Source organism: Acomys russatus, chromosome 29, assembly GCF_903995435.1.
Source record: "Acomys russatus chromosome 29, mAcoRus1.1, whole genome shotgun sequence".
NCBI lineage: Eukaryota > Metazoa > Chordata > Mammalia > Rodentia > Muridae > Acomys > Acomys russatus.
The window spans coordinates 15970365-15992518 of NC_067165.1; the positions used below are offsets into that span (position 1 = coordinate 15970365).

The 22154-nt window shown below is 56.9% G+C and overlaps 1 protein-coding gene across 1 annotated transcript; it reads right to left on the minus strand.

Annotated features, from left to right (window-relative positions):
- Positions 1 to 1734: 1734 nt before the first annotated feature.
- Foxo6 (forkhead box O6) lies at positions 1735 to 21690 on the minus strand. Its single transcript, XM_051171848.1, has 2 exons — positions 20859 to 21690; positions 1735 to 3081 (listed from the first exon to the last, which is right to left on the minus strand). The coding sequence occupies exons 1-2, from the start codon at positions 21270 to 21272 to the stop codon at positions 1816 to 1818; spliced, it is 1680 nt and encodes a 559-aa protein (XP_051027805.1). The 5' UTR covers positions 21273 to 21690; the 3' UTR covers positions 1735 to 1815.
- Between the last annotated feature and the right edge of the window lie 464 nt (positions 21691 to 22154).

The following is a 22154-nucleotide window of genomic DNA, read 5'->3' on the forward strand; positions in this document are numbered from 1 at the left end:
CCCAAAGGCTTGTCTATGAGGCTATTTCCAAAGAGGTTTGACTGAGGGAAAGTGCACTTCAAACGTGGGGAGCAACTGTCCTCATGAGCTGGAGGTCCCAGATTGAATAAAAAGGAGGAAGCCCTTAAGATGGCTCAGTTGGTAGAGAAGCTTGCTACCAACCCTGATGACTGGAGTTTGATCCCTGAGACCTACAGGATGGAAGGAGAGCCATCTCCAGAAACCTGGTTCTCTCCACATGTGCTTTGTGGTATGTGTGTGCTCTTGTAAAAAAGGAATATTTGATTTGGGCACCAGCGTTTCCCCTCTCCCCATCCCCCCATGCAATGTGACCAGCTGTCTCATATTCCTGCTGCCATGCTTTCCCCACTGTCATGGACTTTACCTTCAAAGTGTGAGGCAAAATAAGCCCTTCCTTCCTGCTGTTCCTTTTGTTGGGTACTTTGTTGCAACAATGAAAACAGTAACTAACAGGGTGCTCAGGGTGATAAAGGTGGTAAAGAAAAGGAACTGGATGGATTCCTACAGAAGTCTGTGCTTCCAAGGCTTCTTTTTAACCAAGTCTTACCTTTCAAAATCATTTTCCCTCTCTGACTTTGTGTTCTCGTCTGTAGAATGGGAGTAAAACTTGTGCTAACACAAGGCCTCCTAGTAACTGAGTCTCAGTAAACACCTACAGCCCTCTCCCAACCCCTAAGGCTTGAATCAGGAATTTCCCCATGCAGGAAACTTTCGGCTTGCACGTGTTTAAAAACCAAAAACACCCAAAAGAACAGGTGCAGAACTCCACAAAGACTTTTCCCAGCATCAGGAACTCAGTAAACGCTTAATCAATGTGCAGCTGAGTAGACCTCTGGCCATGAACCCAGACAAAAAGCTGCAGCCAAAAGGACCCTGGCATCACCCCCCCCCCCCGCCTACTATCCCTTTCACCCCCTCCCTCTAACCCAAGGCGCGAGAAATATTTAAAACAATTTTATTCATGAAAATATGCTGTACAATGCACTCTACACGGCCTCGACACGGCACACACGCACACGCACACGCTGACGGCACGGCCACAGTACACTGCCTACGATATGCGCCGGGGACGCCGCACCCACCGCCCTCCCCGACGGGACACTTATAAATATGGGAGAGAAGAGCCAGGACTGGCACGGAGAAAGGGATGTCGAATTGGGGGATGGATCTGGAACTGAGGCCCGCTGGAGAGGCGGTGACCATTACTGCAGGAGTGTGGGGTTGACTGACAGGAAAAAGGAGATGCCGGGACTGGTTAAAGTATGGGAGAGACTGACCCAGAGGGTAGCTGAGGACCAGAAGACTGAGCGGAATGGATGATCAAGATAGGTGTGAACGAGAGGGTTGCTGGCTTTGTGTGGTGGGGCTATGGCCAGTGAGGGAACGTGTCATTTGAGAATGAGATTGGAGTTGGGTGACCTAAGCGTCACAAAGGGCCCAGCAATAGGAACTGAAGAATCAGAAACGCCCCTGCCCCACCTCCTAGGTGGCTTCCAGGGTCAGCATCCACAGTGGGCCATCCGCCTTGCCTCGCTGGACCTCAATCACCCCTCCCAGGCTTCCAGCCCCAGCGGGGGATCTTAGGAGTTCAGGCAGGAATGGCAAGGTGTCCCAGGCGCTCCCTCCCATCTCCCTCTGCGCTCAGCTCCAGGGGATGTCTCCAGCTGGGCTGGGGTTACCTCCTGGATCCTCCAGTGGAGCTGGGTAGGGGGAGTGGGGACCCGGGGATCAGGATGGGAAGACAGAGGCCCCTTGGGGACAAGACCGGGGCACCCAGACTGCGTAGGGTGGCCCTCAGCCCGGCACCCAGCTCTGGTTAGGGGGCGGCGCACCAGCCAGGCCTGGGGGCGGTGGAGGCAGGGCTGAGTCAAAGTTGAAGTCCATTTCATCGCTGTCCATGAAATCGTTGAGGATGATGGACTCGACGTCACACTCCAGGCTCCCGCTGAACATGTCGAGGTCCAGGTCGGCCGGGAAGCGATCGGGCCCGGCACCCAGCGGCCCGGCTGCTGCTGCCGCATAGGGCCCGGGCAGCGCGTCCAGCAGGAGGCCGCCGGGCGGACCCCCGAAGGCTGCGGCGTGGGCCGGCGGGGCCAGGCCGGCGGCGCCCGCCTCTCCGGGCAGCGTCATAAGGCTGATGGGGTGGGCTAAGGCACTGCGCGAGGGCGCCGGCGGCGCGTACGGGGCCGCTCCCTTGCCGGGATAAGCAGCGGTCGCGCCAGCTAGCGCCAGCTCCCCGGGCGAGCCTAGCAGCGGGCCGGGCCTCGGCGCGGGAGGCGGCGGTGGTAGCAGCGCGGGCAGAGCCCCGGGGCGGAAGGGCGCGGCGGCCGGCGCGAAGCTGGCCTGCTTGTTCTCCTGGATGGTCTGCATGGGCAGGCGACGCAGAGAACCCAGAGCGGGCGGCCCGAAGCCCCCGCCCCCACCGTAGGCGCCCGCCTTGCAGCCTCCGAAGTAGGATGGAGTCCCGGCGCGTGCCCGCGGCCCGTACGCGTCCTGCGCGCCGTCCAGCAAGGCGTCCGGTAGCCCGGCGACACCGCCACCGTGCAGGCCCAGCGGACCTCCCAGCTCGGCTAAACGCGGTAGATCGCCGGGGCAGCGCGCGCCCAGGGCAGGCGACAGCGCGCTCGCGGGGCTTGGGTACATGAGTGGCGAGGACGGTGCTAGGGCCTCCAGGGCCTCGTCGTCCTCCAACTCGGCCGCCTCCCCGAGCAGGGGTCTCCCACTGCCGCGGAAGTCAGCCCACGCCTCGTAGTCGTCGCTGGCATGTGAGGCTGGGCTGGCGGCCCACTTGGCGGAGGCGGACAGGGGCCCTGGAGCCGGTGCGCCTGGAGGGCTATCGTCAGGGCTCCGCTCTGGCAGGTGCAGCTGCTTCTTCTTGCTGGCCTTGCCCTTGATGCGCAGGAACTTGGCCCCGTTGTCCATGGACACAGCCCGGCGCCTCGGGGTCTTGCCTGTCTTTCCGCCCTCAGGGTTCAGCATCCACCATGAACTCTTGCCAGTGCCCTCGTTCTGCACGCGGATGAACCGGGTGTGCAGCGACAGGTTGTGCCGGATGGAGTTCTGTGGCCGGAGATGGGGGCATGGGTCACGGGAAGAGGAAAGTGAGGAAGTCAAGGGAATCGAGGGAAAGTGATGGGTAGATTGGGACAAAAAGAGGCGGGGGGGGGGGGGGGGGGGGGGGTGGAGTCGGAGGAGAGCAGGAGGAAATAGAAGGATCAATTGGGGTAAAAGGAGATAAAAGAAGAGAGAGTGCAGGTGTGAGTATCACATTGGACAAATCCAGAATAACTATCGTTTACCCCAAACATGCCCTTGCCCTCTCCAGTCCTGCCCCACCTCCCATGTAGATCCTGCCAGAGGGCGGGGCTTGAGGCTTAAGGGATGTGGACCACTTTGAGCTCTACTCTGAACCTGTGCCACCCCTCAGCAGGGGAGCAGGAACCCATCTCCCAAACTCAGTCAAGCCTCTGGAGGGGCTGGCTAGACTATGAGGCCCCCCCAGCAGATTATGTAAGGGCTCATGGCACCGCCGCGGCTCATTTGTCCGCCCCCCTCCCTCCCCAGCCTGGCATGGAGCCAGGAGCCCGAAAACCCAGGGCTCCAGAAATCAATCTCGCGGTGACTGATTAAGCCCTGTTTAGAACTAATTGCTCTTTCGTGTGTGGGGAGAATAAATTACCTGCTTTAATTTCGTGTCTTTAAAATGCAACTGCAGGTAGAGAGGACTGTTAACCCTTTGTGGGAAGGCCTGGCCAGAGAAAGCAGAACACGCTTGGGTGGGGAGAGCCGGACAGGCATAAGCCTATAAGCTTGAGACTGTTTGGAGATTGACCCCCCCCCCCAACTTTTCTAAGCTCCTGTAAACTCCAGAGGCCCAGGACTGACGAAAGAGACCTCAGAGTTACCCCTGTAGTTGTTCAGAGGCTGTCTGTCCCTCTGACCCACCTGGCTCACCTCTGCCCCCAAACTTCTTCCTTGTGAGACTTTTAATCACCCACACATTTCCCATTTACAGTCAGGAAGATAGCTTCAAACAGGCAAAGAAGCTTGCTTAAATAAGGCTCCATAGGTCTGTCTGCTCTCCCTCAGTGCCTCCTGTCCTTTCCTCTGCCACGCTGCCTATATCTTTATCTTAATTTCTCCTGCGCCAATCAGAAGTGCCCTGCCTTGAGGACAGAGGAAGACACTGTGGGTTTACAGCTCCACCAGCCTAAGTTCCACAAAAACGTGGTGTAGAATTTCTGCTGGGCTCCCTCTGGCAGCCTTGACCTTCCTGATCAGGCACCGTTGCACAGACAGCATGGGCCTGGCTAGCGGAGGACTGGGCAGGATGCCTGGCTATTTGGTCACTTGGCTCTTTATCAGTCTCCTAAGGCTGTTGGCTCATTACATGAGCTGATGGGTGTGGTTCGGTGTTTGTGAACACCCCGGGTGCTCCCACATCTCTTTGTCTGGTCAGACCTTACCTTACTCAGCAGACCATCTTCTGAACACCGAGACTTAAGCTGAGCTGAGCACCAGCCACCTAGGGAGACCAGCACTACCCTATCTCATCCACCACATGGCAGAGGCATGACGTAATTTGCCCACAGCCCTGCAGCTAGGTAGTGATGCCAGGCACCACTCCAGCTCTGCCCAGGTTCCTGGACCTGCTCTTAACTTGCTAATCCACCTAGGCACACCCTAACCGCTAATTTGCCAGGGTTCTCCCTCCTGCCTCCTGTCCCCAACCAGTCTCCAGAGACTCTTTCTCCTACCCATCACCTCTCCATCATTGTAGCTTTCCACCAGGCTGACTGTCTATGGCACTTTATGGATTTGGGAGGCAACAGCTGGAGCTTGCCAGCCTTGCCCTGCCTGCGGCCCTGTTGGAGGGGAGCTAGACCCCCAGGGAGTGATGTTCCCTCAGGTGGATACTGCCTTCCCTGGCCCGCCCATGCACCTGGCTCCCTTGCCCCTCCTCCACACCTGTGTTCAGTTCCTAGGAGGCTTCATGTCTCTTCCCCTAGGACTATCTGCTTTGCCAGAAGCTCCACCTTCCCACCTCCCCAGTCCTGCTGGAATGGAAGTCCGTCAGGCGACACTGCTTTATGTCCTTATGTGCCAGCCTGGCTCTGAGTGCTAAGGGGAGAGAAAGGACACTGCCAGGTAACTAACTGCACCTAGACAGTACCAGTCCATTTGGCCCCAAGTACTTATCTCCCATGTACTCATCATGCCAAACCACTCAGGGTCAGGGATTGGGTTCCTTAGTTCCAAATGAGGAGGGTGTGGCTCGGAGATTGGGTTGCCAAGGTCACAAAGCTTGTTTGGCACAGAGCCAAACAGAATTTCAGGTTGATCTTTGTGGAGGACATTCCATCCTGCCATAGGCCAGAGAAGGTCAGGGAGTTTGCAGTGACTCTTAGAAAGCCAGCACTCCCATGTTCCTCAAACCTTCCGTGCGGAACACACACAGGAGACGCCCACGTGGAAGGCCGGGTGTGCGTGTGTGTGCCACACGGTCAATACTACCTACAAGTTCTGGGCTTCCTTTTTAGAACTTTGCATGTGGTTCAAACATACCCCCATTCAACCTGGTAAAGGTCCATGAAAGCTTGCAGTTTTCTCCCCTTGCCCCCACCCTGGACACAGCCAGGAGGCTGGGAGTTCAAGCCCCAGCTTCTTGCCATGGCTCTCACAGGCCAGGGAAAAGAAAGAATTCTTTCCCCAGGACTTGGTGTCATAGGATATGCACCCAGGTTTCCTGACCCCCAAGTTGGCACTCTTCCCACCCACTCTACCAAGTCTTACGTCGGGGATAACCATCCTCCTGTCCAGGGCTGTCTCTTTGTACACACTGAGGCCTGGGCCAGTTGCACTCTGTGGAGTTTTCCAGTTTGACACTGGACAGTTTTTGAAATGGTCTAATCTAGAAGTTGGCAACTTCCCCCACCCGCCTCCCCCCTACCCCGCCCGCCTCAAAGTAGGACTCTTTTTTCCGTAAATGAAACTGGATGCAAATGTGAATCATTATACACTCAAGCCCTCAGCATGGGGAAGCCCTGCCCACTCAACACCTTTAAGAATGAGGCCCTGTAGAGGGGTTCTGCCAGCCAGATGGATGGGGAAGCTGAGCTCAGAGGGGTGCCAGGCTTTTCTCAGGGTTACCCAGAGAGGTGTCCTGGAACTGAGTGAGATTTAGGTTTCTGACTGCTAAGCTGGCCTCTGTACTAAATGTGCACCAGGGCTGTGTCCCTGAGAGGGACCCATACCCTGAACCCCAGCATATCTCCTTAGGGCCTAGACACCTGATGCCAATCAGAGCTCCCAGAGAAGATCCAATGGCAAGCACTGATGACAACTCTGGCTTACCCACGAGGCCTCCTGGGAGGCCAGAGGCCATGAAGGAGATGAGGGAGGTAGAAAAGGGAGATGCCTCTGCCAGGCAGCAGTAACCAGGGCTCCCTCTTGGAGTCGCTTAGCAACCCACCAGCCACGGCCCAGGCATGCCCAAGTTCCCTTGATGCCCAGGGCTGGGCTCAGGTTCTGGAGCCTCCCACATCCCACATGTACATCTAGGCTTGGCACAGTCTCCTAGGGAAGATAGGACCTCCATGCTCTGGGGCCCAAGGGAAATGATGTAGGGGCAGAAGAAAGGACAGCAGGTTATTCGTGCCTACCCCATTATTCCTTGGAGCCTGGGCCTGGGTGAGCATCCTCCTGGGGCCCACCCACTAGGGAGAGAAGTCTGACAAGAATGGCATATGGCCAAGAGCCTGGGCTCTGGCACTCGATCCTGATGCCAGTTTCAGCTTCAACACATACACACACACACCCCGCGTGCATGCATACACACTCATATACACACCTGTACACACACCACACAAACACACATGCACACACCACACACACACCACACACTCATCCACAACACACACACACACCACATGAATAAGCACACCCTCTCATGCACATGTGCACATGTACCACACACACACACACACACACACACACACACACACACAAATGGTACAACCCTGGGGCAATGTGCTTTGGAGCTCCAGCTCCTTTGCCAGCTATGGCATCCTCCTTTGTGTCCCTGCAGCATCTTCACACAGTAAGGCTTAACCACCTGAGATTCCTCCCTACCCACCATGAACAAAGGCCCAGTCACAGCCCACACACCCTCCATGACCTCTCAGGTGTCACCCTCCACATTCCCTCCTCTGTCTCCAACCTGCCAGGCCAGACGCCCTTCCCCCTAGATGCTCACAGAGCTCTCTCATCTCCCTTTCCCAAGTCTAAATTTTTCTAAGGCTATCACCTTCTCGGTGAACACAGGTTGAAATGAATACTTAATGAACACTAACTTGAAAATCCTGTATCTGTAAGTGCTCCAAAACCTGCCAACTTTTAAGTTATAGCTTTCAGATTTGTGAGTTAGGGATGCTCAAGGTCTATGCAAATATCCCCAAATCCAAAGGAATTCTGTAGTCAGAAACACGTCTGTGGCCATGCATTGGGGGTGAGCCTCTGTATAATTTATTGGTCGTGTCTTACTGCCTGATGTCCTTATATTTGTGTGAAGGTAGTGATTTCCATCCCACCCCATTTTTTTTTCCTGTTCTCTGTGTGTTTGGCACATACTAGGCACTTAAAAGTTTGTTCAATGAAGGAATAAGAGATACACACATACAATGCTGGGTTGTAGGTGGATCTGGCTGGCACACAACAGGACTTTTTCGAACCGGGTTAGGAAGCAAACTCAGGATAGAAAGAGTTGCAAGTAGGGATGTGGGAAGAGTCAGGTCCACCGTGGTGGAGGAAGGACAGGCTCCCCAGCACCCTGAAGAAGGGATCCCCACAGCTGCTGCCCTCAGATTGCCCCAGGCTACCTCACACCCGCTGCACCATTCCCCTAGACCAGAAGACACTCCAAGAGCTTCGGAGGGTCAGAATGACCTCAACCTTGGTGCCTCCTGAGCGGATAAGGTCTGATCCATCTGGTTGTGACAGCTCATCTGTCCATCAGGACACCCTCATCTATTCACAGGACACCCTTCGCCCACGAGCAGTAATGCATTCATCTGACAGCACAACCCCATTTATCCAGCACACTGCTCCCATTTATCCAGCAAGTACAACCTCATTTGCTAACAGCATTCCATTCACCTGACGGGGCCCCTCATTTATCCAGCGAGACACCCTCATTTATCCTCCGCGTCGGACACGCTCCTTCCTCCTGTGGTGTGGCTGTGTTCTCTGGTGGTGCAACCCAGCTGATCCAGCAGGACGTCATCGCTCCTACAAGTACACTCCATCCCCCTGCCAGTGCCAGCTCATTCATCTATCTCCCGGTACAACCTCATTTTTCCTCCTAGCACAGCTTCATTCCCCCAACAGCTCAACCTCATCCAATCTTACCTCTCTAGCCAGAACCTGCCAGGTTTTGGCAGAGGGGTGGGGGATGGGGTGGGGTGGGGTGGGGCCAATGATGAGTGGAAAGAAGAGAGACCTGTCGTCCCCTCATTTGGTGTCCCTGCCTGCAAGGGGCTGCGCGATGCTTCAATTATGTGCAATTTTTTTTTTCCCCTCAGACCAAAAAGGAGCCTATGGACTTTGCTTTTGAAGTTGCTTGACTTAACCAGAGGTCCATCACTATCTCATCTGTCATTTCGTGTCCCTCCACCACCACCACCACCACGACAATAGAGAGCCAGCAGAGTGGATTCTGGATGTGGACTTCCATACACCTGCTGTGGTCTTGTGATCTCCCCCCTCAACACACACACCCAGGCTGCCCTCTGGGGGGGGGGCGGCAGGGCACATTCAGTGGTAAGCTGGTAAATGTTTAACCACCAGCTCTCCAGGAGGAGGGACACCCAGCTGATTGATTTGTATAGCTGTTACTGCTTTTGTGGCACGGATCCTCCCATCACAGCCCCGTGAAGCTGCCAGTGTGACGTCACAGAGTGACCGAACCGGAAAGAAGTGTGCGCAACTGTTCTCCTGAGCCAGCTCAGCTCAGGGATGCTGTTGGCGTGTGCCTCCAGGACCGAGGCAGGAGAAGAGTGTCACTTGATACATGCCAGGTGTAGGCAAGTTTCTTTTATCTTGACGGTCATCTCACAAGAAGAGATCATAAGTTTAAAAGGGGGGGTGGTGGTGGTGGAAAGAGGCTCTAGTGAGTTTAATGACTTCTGGATTGAACTCCCAAAGCTGGAAGTGAGGAAGCCAGATTCAGGTGTCCCAGCTTTAGATTGCCAAAGCCTATGTTCTCCCCACCCTGCCCCCACTGTGGCAGGGGTCACTGTTCTGCTGCCCATCCCAGTAGCCATCCCTGTCTTGGCTCACAAGCCCAGGCTTTTCTAGATTTTATCAAAGACAGTATATACAAACTCCCTACCCACTGCCTACCACCAACCCGGCACTGTCTTCTGCTCTCTCCCTGGTCCTTGGGGGATTCCAAGATGGTGAGTTCAGTTCTGGGTCTTCCATTCTCCCACCCATCACCACCAGGTACAAATGTCCCCACAGGCTCCATCACAGGCAAAACCTCAGCTCAGTCTCGACCCCCGACCCCCGTTAGGAGACTAGCCAGCCTCAGTGCTTTGGGGACCACCTGTGGGTCTCTGACCTCCCTGCTATGCCCCCAGCTCTCACTGCACAGATCCGGCTCTCATCCTTCGCGGCTCCGAGCCCCAGGGACAGCCCCATCCCTGTGCCTTGCCCATCCCTCTATTCCTAGAAACCCCAGCTTTCCAGGAGCACACATCTGAGTCAGAGAAACCTACAGTCTCCGGGGGGAGGGGGACACTTGCCCTTTTGTCTGGGGGTGGAGTTGGGGTGTTCAGCCCAGGCAGGCTTCCTGGTAGATGATGTCAGGATCTGAAGGCCATGTGCAAATCATGGGTACTAAGGTCTGCTATGGAGGAGGGGTAAAAGGGCAAAGGGCCACAGGTGCCCATAAGTGGGCTTAGGGTCATCAGTGGAGCAGCAGTGGGCAGCCAGGGTCCAGAACAAACCAAATATTGAAACAAGACATGAAGTCAAGAGCCAGACTACACAACCCTATTCTCCCCCCCCCACACACACACACACAAAGAGATTGCTTAACCAGCCTGGGTGAACCAGCAGCAGGAATCCAAGCTCACCCCTGACCAGCAGCCTTGGGCTTGGGTACAACTCCAGACAGATACTCAAGGCCCATGTTCCCCAAACCAGCAGACCTCACTAGGCTTCCAAGCAGCATGTCCACTCCTAGTGCCTCTGCACACTTTGCTCCCGTGTTCTTGTGCCTCTTTCCCTCCCTCCCTACTCCACAGGCTCTATTCCTCCACCCAGGCCGGCTCTGAGGCCCTTCTGAACCTTCCCACAAGGCTCGCAGACAGTTGACCTCCCCACAGCTGTGATAACTGCAGACTGGAGTTCAGCTGTCCCCGAGTCTGTCTCCTCCACTGAAGTTTGTGGGGACCACAGGAAGTGTTCAGGAAGGAGGGACCCCCTCAGTAGTGTCTGACTGTTCATGCCTGGTTCTAGTGCAGATTCCATTGAGCAACTCCTCAGACCCTACCACCAGCTACCAGGGTCCTCTTGAGCCTCCTTTTTGGCACTGCTTTCCCCAGGGGCTCCTGCTACCACAGCCTCCTGTGCCTTCCTCACAGCTAGCTTCCTGGCTCCTCAGGAGAATTCAGCATAATTAGGAAGGAAACACTACTTTTTTCCCCCCGTGAAACAGGGTCTCAGTATATAGCCTGGCTACACAGTCTTCCTGCCTCAGTTTCCCCAGTGCTAATAGGATCACCATGCTGGGTAAGACCACCATATACTAAATAGCATCACTGTATGTCACCACTGTATGTCATGACTACATCACCAAGTCTTTGAGCCAACCTTCTGAGCTTTGTATCATTATTTCACAAGGGCCAACCCAGAGGCCTTGCTCTGAGATGCCTCTAAACCAGTGGTTCTCAACCTGTGGTCTGCCACCCCTTTGGGATTTGAATATTAGATATATTCGGTCCAATTTATAATAGTAGAAAAACTACAGTTATGAAGTAGCAGCGACAAAATAACTTTATGGTTGGAGGTCACCACAACACGAGGGACTGTTTTAAAGGGTCACACCATTAAGAAAGTTGAGGACCACTGCTCTACGGAGAAGCCTAGGCCAGGCAGAAGCTGCAGAGTTCTTCTGGAACAGAAGTGGGGCTGATTAACTAGCTCAGCTGCCCATCCCCGGAACCCCTAACTACACAGCCATTCAGACTTGGCATGGCACCCCTCTAGTCTGATCACCTCTCTTATCTGCAAGCAGCTCCTCCCTACTCCTCTGCCCAGGCCTTGGGAGCAGCTGCAGTGACCTCACTCAGCCCTATCCCTGAGCCCAGCTCTGGGGAAGGCCTAGCAGCTGTGCCCAAGCCCTGCAGGCTGGCTCCTGGGGGAGAAAGAGGAGGAGCAGGCATGGTGCCAGGAGAACCATCTGCTCTCCCAGGGGCACAGCCACCCGCACAGACACTGGCCTTACCCCCAGGGGCTGCCCTTGGCCCTCTATTTCCATGACAAGGAGCTCCAAGAGTCCAGGGCAGCCCACCCAGACCAGGGCAGCAACCTCATTTGCCACCTGTCTCCTCCTGAAGCCTCAGAGTCCTTCAGGACATACTGGGGCACCACAAATGTCCACTGAAAAAATGAACAAGTGCTTGGGTGAGCTCCAGGGCCAGAGGCCAGAGGCTGGGGCCGGGTGTGCTAAGTGTGGCTGCCCTAGTCCCCCGGCCTGGCTGGCTTTAAGTCCTCACTCTCCCTGCTGGGGCCTCTGTCTTCACATCTGCTTAGCTGGCAGGTGCCTCTGGCAGAGGGCAAGCCCCTCCTCCCCAAGGCCCAGCTCAGGTTACAAGAGGAGGTGGTGGCAAGGCCAGCTGAGGACAGAGGAGGGGACAGGCAGGAGAAAGAGGAGGCCTCAGAGCTTCCCAGATTGTTGGAGGAGGAGAACCAGCAGCCAGGGTGGCAGTGGTCTTGCCTGAGGTCACATAGCCTGGCAGTGGGGAAAAGAGAATCCAATATGCCAGGAACAAGCAGCCCTAGGCGTGAGGATTGCCTTGGACAAGTGGTTTCTTATCTGTGAAAAAGAGGATCCTTGGGGCTGGGGGTAAAGTGTTTACTGCACAAGGGCTAGGCCCTGAGCTCCGCCCCTCAGCACCCGTGTAAGAGCCAAGTGTGGAAGCACACAGCCATAACTCCAGTGCTTGGGGTCAGAGACAAGTAGGCCCTGGTGCTCCCCAGCCAGACAGTCTAGGTAAAACTGAGAGCTCCGGATTCACTAAGAGACCCTGCATCAAAAAATAAGGCTGAGAGCAATAGAGAAAGAACGGCACATCAACACCTGGTCTCCATATACATAGCCCACCTGTGTACACATGTACACACACACACACACACACAGACATGTACACACATACAGAGACACGCGCGCGCGCGAGCACACACACACACACAGACACACACAGCCTTAAATTTCTCTGTGCCTCCCAAGGCTACAAGGAAGGTTCAAAAGACTCAAAAGCAATGGACCAAACTAAGGGCAGGAAGGAGATTGGGTTTCCAACACTCTTACATGTTGCACTCAGGGACCAGGATAGAGGGGGACTCCTCTAACACACACACACACACACACACACACACCTACCTTTCGTGCACAGGGAGCTCTGCCTACTGGCAAGCAGCCCTTTTCTTCATAGAGCAATGACTAACAGTAGTGGTCTCTGGTTAAGACTCCTTGGGGACTTTATAGACATCTTTCCTGAAATTCTAAGAAAGCTCAGACATAGGCCTGCCATCCCGTTTTGTAGAGGCAGAAACTGAGACTGAAGCCACCCAGGGCTCTACGGAAGGAAAGCAGAACTAGGCTCCCCTGGCGCCATTGGCTTCCCAAGCTCCTTACTCACACACAACCCAGCCAGACTCACCAGAGAGTCTTACGGCATGGTGGGCTGGCCACAGAGAGCTCAGCCTGCCATCTGGACCCTAACTCAGGCTCATCCGCTAGTCTTGCCCCACAAGTCACTCTTGAGTGACGTGTCCACTGGGGTCATCCCATCTCCCACTCCCACAGGAGCACCGGCTCTGGAGCCTGAGCTTGCCTGCCACCCCAAGCCACTCTTGTGTTTCCAGCTTCTACCCCTGCTGGGTTTCCCCCAAAAGAGCCCCGGGGGCTTGGCTCCCTCTGGTTCCCTGCCTCTGAACACCCACAGCCGATGGTCTTATGTTCTGTCCTGCCCCGCCTGCCCTGACGGTAGTTGTTCAGAGCCAGGCTCTTTGTGTCTTCATTTTTCAAGCTTGCTCTCCCAGGCCCTCAAGGTCAGCATGAGTCCTGACAGCTTTGCATAGCAGGTGCCCATCGGTGTAGCCTTGGATTACAGTACCCTCAGCCTGGGAAACAGGAAACTGCCCTGCCCTTGCCTCTGTGGCACTGTCTGTCTGTCTGTCTGTCTGTCTGGGAAAGGCAGCCAGGAATCAGGGCCCATCCCCCCAAAGCTAGAAGCCCCGAGGCCAAACTTCAAGGGGGAGCACAAAGGCAGTCTCAGGGGCTGAAAGCCAGCTTGGAATGGCTTGGCCAGAGTGCTGGATCAGGGTGAAACTAGCCCTGGGCATTCCAGTGGTGCCACACATAGTTGAAACCTCCTGATTTCTTTCTTAGTTTTCTCATCTGCCAGTGGGATAGACAGCCACAATAGCAGTATCATAAAGCAACTGTGAAAATTCAGTGAGAGAATGTATTAGGCGTTGGCACACGGCAGGTGGAATCCCAGATCAAGAAGTTCAAGGTGACCAAAGCGAGCGTCAGAGGACTGAAGCGGGCAGGAAAGGTTGACAAGGGGTGGGGGCTAGACCTGGAGCACCACACTAGGCATCCCAAGGATAGACAGACAGAGCTGGGCTGTACAGATGTTCTCTCTCCCACCTGTGGGGAACTAGCTAGAACAGGGTGTGTGACTGTCACTGTCTTCACACTCCAAGCCCAGAGAGCTTTCTGTGCATCAGCCTCCAACACCTCCGTCCATCCTGCATCAAAGGCTGGCAGGAGCAGCACATGCCAGTGCCGGCTGTGGCTCCCATCTCTCCAACCACGTCATAGACAGGGTGATTCTGATACCTTCGATAGACGAGGTGCTGGGGCAGGAGAAGCTCAGTCCACTGAAACTGGTACCACGAGGTCCAAGTCCCGGAGGGAGCTGAGCATGGGCTTAACTAGGGGGTGGCTTAGAGATGAAGCTGATGTCCAGGGAGTGCATACGGGTGGGTAGGAGAAGGCTGGGAGCCTGGACCGCCATCATCTCTAAGAAGTGGCTTCTGAATGACTGGTCATCAGACAGACCTGTTAAAATATAGATTTCGGAGCCCATGTCCAAAGAATTGAGATGAAGATTGGAAAGTATGCTGGTGGAAGCTTCCGGGGACTCTCTGATTACAAGACAGGCCTGTGGACAGCTAAGGATTTAGGCAAAGATCCTCAAGGAGATGTGTCAGCTTCCAGAACCACTTGGATGGTGGTGACTTCCATCAAAATATTCAAGTACCCTGGCCTTCCCCCCTCCAAGAGTGTCCCAAGGGATCAACCAAGGACAGCTGCCTTCTTAGGCATGTGACAATGGCAGTGGGTGTGGGCTAGAAATTCAATGTGAGGGGTGCCTGAGCATAGAGGTGGCAGGATCCACAGATGGGAGGTGGGACCTAGACAAGTCCAGCAGAGGGCCCAGGGGACCCAGAGTAGTTTTGGCTTGGTTGGCTTCCAGTGGGAGCTGAGGAGCCTTAGTGTTCTAAAACAGATCTTGAAGATGGTGGAGCAGGAAGACTGGCTACTTTGTGGGACTGAGACAGCACCAACAGTGGGAGAAACATGGCAGAAACAGATAGGTCTGCATCTAACTCCGGGCTCTGCCTTCTCCCAGCTGTGCCTGGCATACCTGCATACCTGGCAGGATTTTTAAAAGGATGAAATGAGAGAACTTGTGCAAATGATAAGGTAAGGCTGACTGCCTAGCACCCAGATTCTCTTTTCATCCCCCCCTTCCCGAAAAAGGCAGCCCCTTAGAGACCAGGAAGGTTTCTCTTAGTGAAGAGGGAGGCCCTGGGGGTAGGGTGTGGGAGGCCTCACACACACACACCACCTGGCCCCCTCCCACCTCCACATATGGGTTGGGGGGTAGGGAGAGACAGAAAACAGCCAAACCCTCCCAAACAGGAGTGGGTTTCCATGGTAACTGGGGTGCCAAGAGAAGAGGGGGTGCTCCAGATCCAGCTGTCCCCCCCCAAAGCACCCTCTTTAAGCCCTTAGATCCCAAGCTGATGCCCACCCAACACCCTGAGCACCCCCATCTGCCGGCTCTGGGGACAGCTGGGGCTGTCGTGAACACTCCCTTGTGCTAGCAGAATGGTTGCCACCTGGGTACTGAGTAGAGCAGGCATCTCTAAGTAGGAGGCTCGGGTTCAAGACTATCCACACCCGTACTCACAGGTGTCCACCAGTGAGAAGTCCTTTCGGGATCGTGAACCTCTCAGCTCCTAGCACCAAAAGGTTTGTGAGCCACAGTGCTGAAGGGGCCCAGAGACTGCGTTAAGGTCCTCTGGACTTACAGGAGGACACTGAGGACCAGAACGAGAGAGGGTGGACTCGCTCCAGCTCCCAGGCTCTGAATCATGTTCCCCACACAGGGCCTCTGTTGGACTTTACCTAGCCCTGACTCCAGGGGACCACAAAGTGTTACGCCCGGACACAGTGGGTGATGCTTCAGGGACCTGCTGGGGAGAAGACAAGCTTGTCCAGGGTCTGTCTTGCCATTGAATGGCAGTCCCACAGGGGAATGTGTTAGAGGGGACTAAGGGAGGCTGGCATCCAGCCTCATACTCTTCAACTTCTTGAGTGACCCAAAGTCTGACCTGGAGGTGGAGAGGGCCCTCACGAGGAGGGGTCAGCCCCACACTCCCCTGTGTCCCAGTCACTCAGCCCCTAAGTGGGAGGCAGGCCCAAAGGTGGGCTTAGGGAGGGGCTGGTGAGTCAGCTGAGAGGTCAGGGAAGCACCGAGGCTCACTGTCATTCACAGTTCCTGACCACCCCTCAGCCCTAGCAAGGCCCAGACAAACCCTGAACCTCAGGTGGTTGGCACTCAAAATCGGGAGATGGTGGGCTGCAGGAAGGCGCCCCAACCCTTTCCAAACCCAAACCCTTCCCAAGAAGAACTAAGGAACCGCTAGCCCTACCCTGGTGTTTCAGGGCTAGAATTGGGTTCTACCACTTGGAACTGGTACTTGCTAGGCGTGTGACCTCAAGGCAAGTCACTTACGCATCTGGAAAGAGGGCAGTAGCGAGAATGGTTAGAATGGGCAGTGGGTGGGACATGTGCTTGGTGTATGGGTCCTTTCACTAGCCTGTCCCCTGGCAGGGCTCCCTGCTTCTCAGTCCCTCAGTTCCCCTGGACAAATAAGTCCGGAGGCTTGAGCCCTCAAGGTCTGCAGCGAGCCCCCAACCCGCATTAAATGGGCGCTGAAGGGCGCTGAACTTTCGAACCCACAAACCCCCCGCGCCGTTCATTACCTTAACGCGAGTTAAAAATAACCGTCTCATCTCTTTAAATTAGTCTGTCTGCAATTACTGCCTGGCACGGCGCTGCCCGCCACCGTCCCGCTGGAGCGGCGCCAGGTGGCAGGCGGGGCCCTCACCCTGTCTGTCGGTCTGTCTGCTGCCTCTCAGCCCCCACTTCTCCCGCGGCGCGGCCACCCCGAGGCCCCTAGCAGCCCTGCCTCGATAGATCCCCAACTTGTGCAGGGTGGGGGCCTGGGTCGCATAGGGCCGGCCTAAGGGGAACTGAGAATTGGGGAGGGGGGTCCGGGCATAGCGTCGGGGGAGGGGCGCCGGGAGGCCCGGGAAGCCGGAAGGGCCCGCAGCGCGCCAGAGCTCGTGGGTGGGTGTGAGCAGGTGGCCGTGGGAGTCTGCCGGGCGTGCCAGCAACTGTGCCAGGAGCGGCTGGCACGGGCTTGTGCCCAGGAGGCGGGCAGCTGCCAGCCCCTCACTCGTGCAGTGAGGGGGGTGAGGACACCCCTCCCCAATCGGGACTCACACCGCCTCCTCCCACACCCCCACAAGCCCTTGGGGCTGGGGATCCCCGAGGACAAAGGAGGGGGAAGGCGCCCTGTTGGAGCGGGCTGGGGGGAGGGGGCGCTTACTCCCCCAACCGCTGCTCAGCGCCAGGAGCAAGACCTTGCTGCTGGCCTCTGGCTGGGATCAGCCCCTCATTCACGCCCCCACCCCACCTGGAACTTACAGGGCCAAGCCCAGGGCCAGATGGGGCTAGCACCCGCCTTCTGATCCCACCCCACAGCAGCTAAGCTGCTCCAGCCCTTTAGGGAGAGGGGAAGTCCCCATCCACTGGGCTCCTCCCCTCTGGGCCTAGGGACAGAAATGGGAGGTGCCCAGGCCTGGCCTGGGAGCTCCCCAAGGGCTGGCAGCCAGGAAACACAAAAGGAGTTGAACAACCCCAGAGTCGTTCTGTGGAAGGCACAGCAGGACAGTGCAGCCAGGAAGGCTTCCCGTAAGAAGCGAAGGCCAAGGGAACGTGGGTCCTGTGGAGCAGCTGAGACCCGGAATGGGACTAGGCCCTTTTGAGAGGCATCCCAAGGAGTCCTAACTCTCCAGGCCTCTGTCTGGTTTGGGTACCTTGAATCTGTTGTCCTCTGCAGCACTGGGACCCCTTTTCTCATCACAGATGGAACTTAAGGGCAAAGGCCCAGTACACGAGCCCTTCCCCTTCTGGAGGTGACCACGCCACCTTCCCAGGACCACTTTCTTGCCAGTCTGAGAACCCCACGTTCTGGTCTGCAACTGCAAAGCACCTCCAAATCCAGCAGGCACACCCCCTCCTCTCCACCTTGGACCATGGCAGTCACTTCCTCCCCGCCCCTCACAAAACTATCTCCCTAATTTCCCCTAACCAAGAAGACAAGCCAAATCAAGAGCCACCTCCTCTGTGAGGGGACACCTGACTCCCTAGAATACGGAGGCCACTTTCCCCAGCTCCTTGCTCCACCCACCAGCCTTTCCTGTCTCAAACCACAAGGTCCGAATGTGGGAGCTGCTCAGAGCAATGCCTCCTGAAGGTGGGGCCAAGAACTTAGGTCCCTTAAGGAGTGAGAGTGCACTTCCTTCCCACCACACACATGGAATCAAGGTTTGACCCGCCTCAGGGTTTCAAGGGCAACACTTTTGTGGAGGATGACACGGATGAGGGGATAATGGATCCCCAGCCCTGGCACTTGAGGTGTTCCCAGCCTTGGTCAAGCAGAGATTAACTGAGAGTTGGAGCTAGCTCCTCCTCCAGGCCTCTGGAGGAACTGACTGGGAGTGCCAGAAGGGGCTCAAGGGCAGGAAGTTCCAGGAAGGAGAGAAAAAGGAGGCACCCTGGGAAAGCGGAAGGCTAAAAGGGGGCATCCCCTGAGGAGGTAGAGGATGGAGTCCAGGTGGTTTCTGCCAGGAGTCCAAGCTTGGGGCCGCTCTCTCAGGACCCCCCAGGCCAGGACTGGGAGTGAGGGACAGGGAGAGCCAGTGTGTCCCCCAGCCATGAGGTGCGGTGGGAACTGCATTCAGTGGGCAGACAAGAGACTTGGGTCCTTGTCCAGAACTGCTACTTCTCTGTGACACCCTGAGGGGAGAGAGAGAGTCCTATGACCTCCCGGGGCCCCAGCCTCACAGTTTGAGAAATGAACTCACGGGGCTCGATTATCTCCAGGCACACTGCCACGATGGTCTAAGGTTTCTATTCGTCCCCACTCAAAGCCATCCAGCACCTCACTGTCAGGAGTGCCAGCAAGAACAGGTCCCAGTGGTGTGGGACCTAGAGAGGTGGCACACCTGGGTTGGAGTCCAGCTTTGCCCACTTTCCAGTTGTGGGACCTAGGGCTGCTGACTCTTGTGCACTGGGCCTCAGAGTCCTCCCCTAGACATGGTTATAGTTAAAAACCCAGCTCAGGGACTACTGAGGGCTTTATAGAAACAGGAGGGGCCTGGCATGGAGCTTGGCCCCAACTGTTTGCTCAGTGAACTGCTGCTGTCTCCTGGCTTCTGGCTTCACGTCCCTGCTCCTCATCTCTTCCCAGTCTCCTCCAGCCATGCAAGCCTGCTGGAGCTCTGCCTCTTAAAGGAAGCCCTCCTCATCTGTTCTGGTCCTAGCAATCTTTCTTTACAATCCACCCAACTCTTTTACTTTCAACACACACACACACACACACACACACACACACACACACACACACACAAACTGATGACTCCTTGTAAGGTGTTTGTGGGTATAGAACAGTGCTGACACTGACACTGTCTTTCAAAGGTGAACTTTTTTCCAAGGTGAAGGAGGAAGAGAGAGGGGAGCAACATAGACATGACTGACCTACGATGCATGCCTCAGGGCCAAAAAAAAGAGGACTCCTGAGCTAGCTAGCAAGAGTTATGGAAGGCTTCTTGGAAGAGGCATTGAGACTCTGTGCCCCTGAGGATAATGAGGACATCTCCAGGAAGGAGTGGAAGATGGGCTCAGGAAATTAAAGGGGGTGGGGGAACAAGCCCAAGGGCAGGACACACTTTGAGAGCAAGTTGTGATCTGGTGGGAACTGAGTTGCAGGGGACTGGGGAGTGGGTGGGATGTGACTCGAGTCTACTTCTCTGTCCTGTGTTCCTGGCCCCATAATGGTCAAGGAGAGCCAAAGGAAATGCCAGGATACAGCCAACCCAAGAGCTATGGGCTCCCAGATCAGGACAGTGCAACCAAGCGCATCTAGAGCTGCCCACAGCCATAGCTCCTGCTCCTCTCTTCAGACCTCGATGCCAGTCACTCTGCACAGCCTCATCTCTGGACACGGGCATATCTTCCTCATAGCAGCTCCTTCTCCCACAAGGGGTGCCTTCAAGTCTCCTCACCCTCAACCGCATAAGCTAGCCCCATTTCCCAACAAGATGGCCAGAGGAGGAGCTGGATCCGGAAGACACAATCCAGTGAAGCCCCCATCTAAGGCTTCTCTTAAGATGGCTCTCCCCTTTCCACTGCCTGCCACTGAGGACTCCCTTGGGTACCCCACTCCTTTTAGCGCATCTGGGCCCAGAAAGCCAGGGAGGTGGGAGATAAGTTTCCTAGAGTGGGTAGAGATGAGCACCCCCCAGCCCCCCACCCCACCCCACCCCACGCACCTCATGCCTCAACGCCCTTCCCTCAAGTACTAGCAGGGATCATTAAGCACCCACCCCCATGCTATACCAGGAAGGGACTGACAACACCTGCCCCGTGAAGAACTCATCTCAGGTGACCTGCCATGCTTTTCACCCAGACTAGTTGGTGCTCCAGGATGAACTCTTGACACCACAGAAAGAATTGTGGGCCCACGGTCTGTTAGCACTCTTCACCATGGGGCCGACTCCAGGAAGGGCAGGGGAGATTTGGGAGGGGAAAGCAGCCAGGAGCCCCAGGTCATGACTCCAGCTCGTTAAAGCGGGTATCCTGGTGGAGAGGGTAAAACAAGTCACACAAAGCAAAGGGGGCTCCCCAGTATCCGTGGCCTGGACATGAGTTATGCTACTATGCCCTCAAGGACAGGCTAGGGATATTCCTTTGGGATGCCTCAAAAAGGCATGCCTTGTCACCCTACCAGACCTCCAATCCCGCGAATCCTTCCTAAGGGAAGTGAATGGATACAGCTGCTGCCAGCACGCCCCCGCCTGTCAACCGAACTGCCCCACGCCCTGGGCGCGCACTCCATGACCCCTAGGGGTGTTCCAAAGCCCCCCTCCCTGCGGCCTGCCCGGAGCCCAGACGCCCCACCTTCCAGCCGGCCGAGCTGTTGCTGTCGCCTTTATCCTTGAAGTAGGGCACGTAGCGGACCATCCAGTCGTAGATCTGTGAGAGCGTGAGTCTCTTGTCCGGGGCGCTCTCGATGGCTTTGGTGATAAGGTCGGCGTAGGAAAGGTTCCCCCACGCGTTCCGTCGGGAGCTCTTCGCTTTCCGCAACGGTCCGACCTCCGCGCCCAGCGGCGGCGCTGGGGCCATCGCTGGGGCCGTCGCCCTGCGTTCCGGCCCGCAGTCCTCAGAGCCCTCGGCCACCCCTGCGCTCAACGCCCCGTCCTCGTCGCCCGCCAAGTCCGGCTGCGGTAGGGGCCAGGTACACGAGCGCGGCCGGCTCTGCGGCGCGAAGTCCGGGTCCACGTCCACCTGATGCGCTCGCAGCTTCGCAGCCATGGTCCCGCCCGGCTCGGGCGAGGCAAGGAGGGAGTCTCCGCGGAGGGTGGGCGCGCGACTCTGGGCTCTGCGCGCCCCGGGGAGGCCCGCGGGAGGGGTCCCTGGCGGCGCCGGCTCAACCGCGGGGCGCCATCGGCCGGGGCGCGGAGGCAGGGGGCTGGACGAACTGGCGTGCACGGAGGGAGGCAAAGATCCAGGCAATGAGGGGGCGGCGGCCCGGGAACCCAGCGGGTACACACCTCGCCCAGCCCGGCTTCTAGCACCTGCCGCCTGTCTGTGCTCGCAGCCAACACCGCCACCGCCGCTGCCGCCGCTCCGCGGGCACCGGTCCCGCGTGCGGGCCCCGCTCTCCCGGGACAAGGCTGGCTTGCACCATGCCGGAGCCCGAGCCCGTGCCAGAGCCCGCTCCGCCGCCGCCCGGTGAATGCCGCCGCCGCCGCCGCCGCTCCGGCTCCAGCGCCAGCTCCCGCGCCTGCCGCGCTCAGCGCCGGCTGCACCTCGGAATGGGCGGGGGACGGAGACGGGGCGGGCCCGGCGCAGAAGGAGGCGGGGCGAGCTCGCCCAGGGCCGCGGAATCCTTGCTTACTGGGTGTCCCGCCTGTAGACTGTTGGGGGCGCGGAGCTCCCGCAAGGGCGACCCCGCCGAAGCCCCGAACGCCACAGCGCCCCCTAGGGAGCAGGCGAGAAGCGGCTGGCGCGGCCCCGCCCCCCGCCGGGCCCGGGGAGGGCTACGTGGGGGCGGATCCCGAGTGCTCCCATTGGTGCACAGCGGGACTGTTCCGCCCACAGCCTTCAAAGGATCCCTCCCAGGAGCGCGTCAGCGGGTTATTGTTACAACCCGGGGTTTCCCGGGGCAACAGGAATGGGGCGGGGCCCAGACAC

Coding starts and splice junctions, on each gene's coding strand:
- Foxo6 (XM_051171848.1), bottom strand. CDS start 21,272: ATGGCTGCGAAGCTGCGAGCGCATCAGGTGGACGTGGACCCGGACTTC. Junction 3,082..20,858: donor ACAGCTCGGCCGGCTGGAAG/GTGGGGCGTCTG, acceptor CTCCGGCCACAG/AACTCCATCCGGCACAACCT.